Source organism: Bison bison, unplaced genomic scaffold, assembly GCF_000754665.1.
Source record: "Bison bison bison isolate TAMUID 2011002044 unplaced genomic scaffold, Bison_UMD1.0 scf7180017846815, whole genome shotgun sequence".
In the NCBI taxonomy this organism is placed as follows: Eukaryota; Metazoa; Chordata; class Mammalia; order Artiodactyla; family Bovidae; genus Bison; species Bison bison.
In genome coordinates, this window is record NW_011477388.1 from 7,815 (window position 1) to 17,415 (window position 9,601).

At 41.4% G+C, this 9,601-nt stretch overlaps 1 protein-coding gene across 1 annotated transcript; it reads right to left on the reverse strand.

The window, feature by feature from the left end:
- Positions 1-236: 236 nt before the first annotated feature.
- On the reverse strand, positions 237-8,923 carry LOC104989172 (zinc finger protein 383-like). The gene has a single exon (XM_010840771.1). It carries the CDS (start codon positions 6,291-6,293, stop codon positions 4,476-4,478), a length of 1,818 nt encoding a protein of 605 aa, XP_010839073.1. The 5' UTR covers positions 6,294-8,923; the 3' UTR covers positions 237-4,475.
- Positions 8,924-9,601: the final 678 nt, after the last annotated feature.

Sequence of the window (9,601 nt, forward strand, 5' to 3'; positions counted from 1 at the left end):
CTCTTCTTGCTATTCTTTGGAACTCTGCATTCAGATGCTTATATCTTTCCTTTTCTCCTTTGCTTTTCACTTCTCTTCTTTTCACAGCTATTTGTAAGGCCTCCCCAGACAGCCATTTTGCTTTTTTGCATTTCTTTTCCATGGGGATGGTCTTGATCCCTGTCTCCAGTACAATGTCACGAACCTCATTCCATAGTTCATCAGGCACTCTTATCTATCAGATCTAGGCCCTTAAATCTATTTCTCACTTCCACTGTAGGAGACATTGTTGTTATATAATCCCTAGAACAGAGTTTAAGCCAAGTTGTTTGTTGTTTAATCATCAGTTCTGGGATTAAAGAAAAAGTCATGTGTCTAAGACACATAAACACATAAAAAAGTCATTCTATATGTCTAAGACCAAGGAATGTAGAGGAAAAAAAGGTGTTTGTCCTTTCCTCCTCCTCGAGAATTCCAGACCCCTATCTTCTCTTCGAGAGTCCCAGACACCACCCCCCTCCTCTGGGACCCCAGATTTCTTATCAACCTGCCTACGAACTGATTCTTAGAGAAGGAGGCAGAGTATATCAAGGAAGAAAAAGCTTACCAGCATAATGAATTATCCTGAAGCCTTTCTTTCTCAACTCATACATACCCATTTCCCCTAAAGGAGAGATTTCAAACTATTGTGAGAAGCAGAAAATTTAAGAAACATTCTAGAAATGATGGAACCAAAACCCAGTGGGTAGACAAAGGATTCTGGAAGGAAGCGGTCATCACCCAAGCAGGCCATCTTCCTATAGTTCTCTAACAAAACGTCCCTGTACAATGCCCATTGAAAATTTTCTGAAAAACTCTGGACCAGTGAGTTGAGTCACTGGGCTACCCAGCTGGCTAAGTGGTAAAGCATCTGTCTGCCAATGCTGGAGATGCGGCTTCAGTCTCGTGGTGGAGAGAATCCCGGGGAGGAGGAATTGGCAACCCACTGCAGAATTCTTACCCGGAAAATCCCATGGACAGAAGAGTGTTGGTTCTATGTATAATGGCACTTCAAACTCTATTTTAAATATCTAAATTGCATCCAGGTGCTAAGTCATCACTGCATTTCCCATCGTCTCTAAATTCCCAACACCAAACCACATCCCAGTGGGAGTGAAGATAGGAATGACTCCCAATGCTGATCTCTCACAAGAAGAATAGTTTCAACAGTTGAAAGTCGCTGATTCATGTTGAGAATTCATCATGCTCCATAGAAAGCGAGGATGCAGACAAGGGAGAAAAGGCTCTGGGACACAAGGAAGTAGTCTAAAGGCCAGGTCTTGACTATTATAAGATGAAATGGGAAAAAAATAAGATAACAAATGCCTGGGAAGAAAAATTAGGACCAGAGAGCTAAAGGCTTGCAGATTCTCGTTGGGGCATTTCAGGAGGAAAAGCAGACACAGCCCTAGACCCAGGACAGGGCATTTACCTGAGAAGCTGCAATTTCTTCCTCTTCTTCCTCCTGCTCTGAATTCTCTGGGTATGTTATGCTGCAAACACACTTCTGAGTTTTGAGAAAATACTTTTGACGGCATCAACACAGCCCTTTAATCTGTAACCACCGCTCCTACAGACAGAAGGACCCTGAAAAGCTCAGAAGACCGACCTCTTCTGTCCTGTCTCAGGAGAGATTCAGGAGCAATCAATTCCTACGTGGAGACCAGCCTATAAAGTAATTTCTTGATTGTTCTCTCCTCATAGAGAGCTCCTAACACTCTGCTCCCACAGACGATGTGAGCTGACTGAATTCCCTGATCCAAATGGAGCTAGAGCATCCTTACTCCCTCTCCTCAGACTGATGCCGGGGCTCAGCTCTCACAAATGGACCAGGAGCCACGTCCTTAACCCGGGCCTCTCTTTACAATCCCCTGGAGCACTTCCAACACACCACAGTGATGCTCCCAAAGGACCAACATAGAACTCTGTTGGGAGGGCATCATTGAGGTCATTTCCTGACACTGGTCACGTGATCCTGATGGGAAACCACATGGCTAAAGATTCTTTCTGAACCAGTTCAATGAATGCAAATCCCTGGTGGTCAGGTTCCCACTCCAAGAAGTTATCAATCTGCAGGTCTATAGTGGGGCCATGAAAGAAGTCATCAGCAAATCCCATTTTTTCTGATGTTTCTTCCCCCAAACCAACGTTCAGGAGTCCTGAGCTCAAAGCCTCACACTCACCACACCTAAGACCTGTAGGGGAGGATTTAGGGCAGGAATTTCTGAGAGGTTAAAGCTAGAATCAGGCAGAGAAAACAGGAGAACTTGCAGTTCAGCTTTCCAGTTACCCTGAGTGAAGTGCCTCAGGCTCCCTAGGCTAAGTGTGGATTAATCCATTCAAACCAAGACAAGGATTCTGGTAAGCACTGTGACAGTGTTGAAAGGTTGCTGCTGCGGCTACTGCTTCTAAGTCACTTCAGTCTTGTCCGACTCTGTGTGACCACCAGGCTCCCTGGGCTTCTCCAGGCAAGAACACTGGAGTGGGTTGCCATTTCCCTCTACAAGGCATGAAAGGTTGCTGCTCAACCATAAAAGATGCCTGGATTCTTGGCCTCCTGAGGAAAAGAATTCAAACTGGGGCCAGAGATGAAGCTTGATCGCTCGGAGCTTTTGTGTAATAAAGTTTTATTAAAGTATAAAAGAGATAGAGAAAGCTTCTGACATAGACATCAGAAGGGGACCGAAAGAGTGCCTCCTCACTAGTATTAGCAAAGGAGTTATATACTTTTAATTAGTTATTCCAGTGAATCAAAAGCATGTCTGGAGGTTGTAAAGACCTCACTAGAACCACTTCCATAATTTACATTTTTAGACAACAGGATTAGCCAGGTTTTTTTTTTCGAGAGACTATCTTCAAACAGGATAATTTGTTACATAATCCTAAGAAATGTAGAGGGAAAAAAAAGTTCTTCCTACTTGAGAATTCCAGACCCCTCTCTCCTTGAGGATTGCTGGACTTATCAATCAACCTGCCTAGAAATTGACTCTCTCAATGTGATTGAATGGGGGCCTGTGAACAGACCCTGGGGTTCAGCAAGACTGCTGATCTCAAGGAAGGTGGTCATCTAGTGCAGGTGCTCACAGGACTGGCTGGTGTGAGTTCAGGGAACTGCAGGCTGCCTGCTCTCAGACAGATGCTGAGGCAGCAACAGCACGGAGCAGTTCACGGAAACTGTCTACAATACTTTCTATAATCTTTCTTATTAGAACCATCCCAGTGTCCAAGTAGTTACAAAATGGGAGAGGAGATACAACATAGAAATGATGGGATATATCTGAAGTTATGAGAAATTTAAAGCTAGTGCGTAAACTAACTTCCACATATGCCATCTCTCTGTGCTACCAAATAGTTCATTGTAGTCTCTTCACTACAACCTTAAGTAAGGTGGGCGAGGTTACTGTTGGTGGTGGGTTAACACTTCATTCATTACAATCAACTGAAACACTAAAAGCCATTCACTTTTATTAATAACCATGTATTAATTTCACGCATAGTTGAAATAAAACCTTTTATAAGCCACAGTATGATCCATGATTAAATACAGATAAATAGTACGTAGAAATATATTCATTTTTTGATATAATGATGTGAGATTTCTGATTTTTATGGCTTACCAAAGCCTAGGAAGCACTTCGCAAGCATGATATACACCAATTCCATGCCTTTTCCAGGAAGGGTTTCTTACGTTTCTAGGTTATCACTGTCTTTATTTCAACACTGTCATGTAATAATCATGATTTGTGTTGATATTATAAAGATACATCAGTACTGCACTGAACTGTCATTGTATTCTTCTTACAAATCAAGGATATTACTATTTAAACCTAACAACCAACTTCTGTCTTACTTTAATACATGGAAAGATTAAATGACCACTTATATCATGGCTACCTGCAGATATTTCACATCAATGACAAATACCTCCATTTAGATGTTCATTGTCCATTTTATATTATGGTATCCTTCATCTTCTAATGGAGAATAGACAGAAATGGTTGCAACACATATAAAAAGGCTAATCTTTAGTAAACCATCAAAAACCTATGTTTGCAAACACACTAGAAACAAAGCATAGTATGGATTATTTGAGTGCTGAATTACATTGACTTCAAATAATCTCACATCACGTCATTATTAACAAGCATACATACATTACTAAGAATTGTAACTTTCTAAGCATCAACCTTCATCTCATGATTCATGCTAATATATCCATTTTCTATGTGTTTTAACTACGGAGTACTCCCTACAGTCATTCTCCTTTAGAGAAACTTCTGAAAACAAAATTGATGAAATGGTTTCTAGTATGCAACCTCTGATATTTACTTCAATTTAACTTTTGATTAAATACCTTTCTACATATTTGTTACATCATTTCCATTGGTTTCTTATATAAACTCTTGTGTTTTCTGATGCATGTTTAGGACAATCCTCTTCCATCACTTGTTCCATTACTAGCGTTTCTCTTCAGTGTGTGTTCTCAGATGTTTAGTGAGATTACTACTATGACTAAAGGCTTTGCCACATTCTGTACATTTATAAGGTCTCTCTCCAGTATGAATTCGCTGATGTTGAGTAAGATGTGAGCACTGAATAAAGGCTTTGCTACATTCTTTACATTTATAAGGTCTCTCCCCAGAATGAATTCGCTGATGTCGAGTAAGAACTGAGCAATGATGAAAGGCTTTGTTACAGTCTTTACATTTATAAGGCTTCTCTCCGGTATGAATTCGCTGATGTCGAATAAGATTTGAGCACTGAATAAAGGCTTTGTTACATTCTTTACATTTATAAGGTCTCTCCCCAGAATGAATTCGCTGATGTCCAGTAAGAAGTGAAAGACGATGAAAGGCTTTGTTACATTCTTTACATTTATAAGGCTTCTCTCCAGTATGAATTCGCTGATGATAGGTTAGCTGTGAGTAACAGATAAAGGCTTTGCTACATTCTGTACATTTATAAGGTCTCTCTCCAGTATGAATTTGCTGATGATAGGTGAGATGTGAGTAACAGATAAAGGCTTTGCCACATTCTGTACATTTATAAGGTTTCTCTCCAGTATGAATTCGCAGATGTTGAGTAAGATGTGAGTTGTAAGTAAAGGCTTTGCCACATTCTGTACATTTATAAGGTCTCTCTCCAGTGTGAATTCTCTCATGCTTAGTAAGAAGTGAGCGAAGGTTAAACACTTTGCTACATTCTGTACATTTGAAAGGTTTCCTTCCTGTATGAATTTTGTTATGTCTACTTAGATGGCATGACTTACTAAAGACTTTCCCACATATCTTACACTTGTTTTCTTTCTGTGGATTCTGAACAGTGTGCTGTTGAATAAGTTCTGAAGATTGATTAGAAACCTTACCATATTCAGTACAAATCCTTTCTTCAGTACAAGTACTCTTATCTAGAGAAAAACCTGACATTTGATCAAAGGTACTTCTGCATTTATTACTTTTAGAATCCTTGTCTGAAGATTTGGATCCCTGATGTTTCATGAGGTTTGAGTCTCCTTCAACCATATACCCAGTTTCATTGCCTGAATACCGTCTCAGGCCACCATAAATACTCTTGTAATTATTGGAGCTGGAGCTCTTACTTAAGGTATGACTCATTTTATTAAACATGGAAAGTTGTTGTGTATTAACCATATCACAATATGTATTGAACAATAATGGTTGGATTGTGTCTGTTCCATTATCATCAACATGATACATCTTGGAATGCAGAGAAAATATCTGTTGGGGGAAGAAAAATGACACCCTGCTCACGGATCCCTCAAATTGATTAGATTGTGAGTTTGCCCTCTCATTGTTAAATTGTAGGTATTCAGACATGCTTGAATGTATGTTTAGTCGAAGCCTACGTTCAGAATTGTCTGAATCACTATTTACAGTAGGGACTAGATTACCTTCCAGATTATCCACGTTTCCTTTCAGAGAACATGTATGTTTCAAAAAAGGATGGAAATCTTTTCTTAAACACTTACACTTCTCGGCGGATGTTGAAGACTGAAGTTGCTGTTTTTCCCAAGTTGTCTCACGTTGCTCATTTCTTTTTCCAGTAATGTTAGCATTATGTGTAACTCTCTCCATTTCTTTATGTCCATATAAACATCCTCTCTGTCTTTCATATACCCTGGTATATTCCCAGTCTTTCATTAAATTTAAGTTTCTGAGGTGAAATATTTGACATATTCCTAGGTTTGCTTTTGGGAATACATCTTCTAACGCTGCATTCCTCGGCATCAAATCCTGGGTGTCTTGTGGAGACATAGCTGAAAGATACCAAATAACAAGTGATTTTCCCTGCTATTCTCAGTGAATATGTTTAAAGACTTAGAGAAAATTGATGACCATTAGCTAATTTAAAAATAAAACAGAGACGGAAGGATCAAGATGCCAGAGGCTTAGGCAGATGTGGACTCATCTCTCTCTCCACAAATGAATGAGAAATGGAACAATTCTCACAGAGCCCAGATGAACATTAGTAGAGGCCCTTGGAAATTTGAAAGGACAAGAAAGACTCCTGCTGAGCCAGGTAGGACAAAACAAAGAAGAAGGAAAAGGAAGAGGAGAGGAACTGGGTTCAGGCCTGAAACCCTGCGGGGAGATGAAACTGAGGAGAGGTCTCCATATGGGGGGAAGCCCCTCACTGGGTGAGGTCAGTTTGGACAGGAGGAGAGTCTCATTCTCTGTGAGGAGAGAACATGGCAACCAGGGTGTGGCAGCAGGACAGAGTGAGAGCTGAACACAGGGTACTGACGCCAGCCCTGCCCACCCAGCCGTACAGGCATGTCCACCAATGAAGAAAAAGAGCTGCGTTCTGAAATGTGGGGTTTGTAGAGCAGACCCAGGCAGAGGACTGTAATTGGCAATGAGGAAACATCCTGAAGGGATGGGAGTAAGGGAGGAGCTTTGCAAACAGGATGCTTGTGGTGTAAGCCTGAATCATCAGAGAGCAGAGCGCCATTGGTAAGTGATATCCAAAGAAGAAGCCCACTGCATCCCTTGTCCCTTCTGCTGGCCCCTGCTCAACAGGAGCTATGAAGAACTCCACCCACATAGGTCTTTTGAGCCCGAAGTTATGGCGTCCCCCATTGACCTCATCCACAATCAGAAGACTCCTGTACTCTGGGGCAGCCTTAGGAGCAGACACCTGTGAGTTGGCTATAGGCACAGATGGAGCTGAAAGCACAGGTGAACCCCAGGGATAAAGAAGAAAAGCTGTAACTTCTCCTTGAAGCAACACAAGCCATGGTCTTACACCCACGACCGGCTTTGTAACCTCAGCCCCTACAGGGCATCTGAACCAACAACCAGGGCTCTCCCAGTCATGGCAGGAATAGCTTTAGCAGCTATAGACTCTGTGGGCTCCTACAGAAGGGAGCTGGGCCAGGACAGAGCATGAGCTGCCCCATAGAACCACAGAGGGTCCAGCTCCACGGTGAATGTAATCCTAGGACCTGACTTCACTGAATCTATGATGGTGACCTTGTGAAAACAACAGCTGAGAGACACCAGGGCCACAGTTCATCATGCCCATGGTTAAGGTGGACAAGAGCAGTACCAAAACTACATAACATAAGAGCTTGAAGAATGCATGAGAGGGGGCACCAGAACACCCTGAAGTGAACATTCCTAGAGGAGTAATACTCAGTGACTTCTCTCCCAGTGGGTGTGCTCCAATCCCACCTGCCTGGCTCCACAGATCAGAATCACAGCAAAAACTCAGATCTGGGGGCCCTATTCCACCACGCAGGGAGCAGGCACCACCAGAGAGAGGGCACTAATAACCACAGAACAAGGGGGAAACAGCCCTGAATATCCAGGGCAGGCTCTGGTCACAATTAACAGCAATCAGAGCACAGATCAAGAGAGGATAAGGGCACAAACCTCTGGACCAACCTCACCCACCAAGGTGCAGATACCAGAAGGAAGACTAACTGCGTTCCTGCACCCTTCAAAACAGAGACCACAAACAGAACGCTGGACAAAATGAGATGGCAAATAAATACATTATAGGGGAAAAAACAAGATAAAAACCTCCAAGGACCACTGAGTTAAGAGGTGATAGGCAATCTAATGGTTACTTCTTGCTTTTAGTCATTTTAAGTGGAGACACCAAGCACTTTCACAAATCCCAGGTGCCTAGTAATTCTTAAATTCACTTCTTGCCACACATGTTTCTGAAAATGTTCTATTAGATCTTTCAATCTAAAAAGCATAGATGATAGTGACAGAGAACTTAGCAGAAACTGAGGAGACATAAGGCACTGTCTGAGGAAGCTAAATACAAATTAGAGAAACTTAATAAAGTATTAGTTTTAAGAAATCAAATACAAAGAGAGACTTTCAAACTATGATTGAAAGAGGGAACTCTACTCATTGCTCTGTGGAGACCTAAATGGGAAGGAAATCAATAGGACAGTAAAGACTAGAGATCTCTTTAAGAAAATTAGAGGTACTGAGAATATTTCATGCTAAGACAGGAACAGTAAAGGACAGAAACGGGATGGACCTAAAAGAAGCAGAAGATATTAAGAGAAGTTGGCAAGAATATATGGAAGAACTATACAAAAAAGATCTTAATGACTGAGATAACCACGATGGTGTGGTCACTCACCTAGTAACAGACATCCTGGCATCCAAAGTAAAGTCGGCCTTAGAAGGCATGACTACCAACAAACCTAATGCAGGTGATGGAACTCCAGCTGACCTATTTCAAGTCCTAAAAGATGATAATGCTAAAGTTCTGCACTCGATAAGCCAGCAAATTTGGAAAACTCAGCAGTGGCCTGAGGACGGGAAAAGGTCAGCGTTCATTCCAATCACAAAGGCAGGCAATGCCTAAGAACTCTGAAACTACTACACAATTTGCCTCGTTTCAAACAATAGCAAAGGCTCAAAATTCTCCAAGCCAGGCTTTAACAGTACATGAACCGAGAGCTTCCAGATTTTCAAGCTGGATTTAGAAATGGCAGAGGAACCAGAGGTTAAATTGCCAACATCCCTTGGATCATAGAATAATCAAGAGAGTTCTGGGAAAACAATTACATCTGCTTTATTGACTACACCACAGACTTTGATTGTGTGGATCACAAGGAACTGTGGAAAATTCTTTTTTTTTTTTTTTTTTTTTTTTGTGGAAAATTCTTAAAGAGATGGGAACACCAGATTACCTTACCTGCCTCCTGAGAAACCTGTATGCATGTCAAGAAGCAACAGTGAGAACTGGACATGTGACAATGGACTGATTCCAAATGGGGAAAGGAGTACGTCAAGGCTGTATATTGTCAGCCTTCTTATTTAATTTATATGCACAGTACATCATGTGACATACTGGGTTGGATAAAGCACAAATTGGAATCAAGATTTCACGGGAGAAATATCCATAATCTCAGATATACAGATGACACCACCCTTATAGCACAAAGTGAATGAAAGGTTGTTGCTGAATCACGCAAATATGCTGGGATTCTTGTTCCGGAGGAGAAGAATTGAATTCAGGGCCAGAGATGATGCTTGTTCGCTCAGAGCTTTTTGTAATAAAGTTTTATTAAAGTATAAAGGAGATAGAGAAA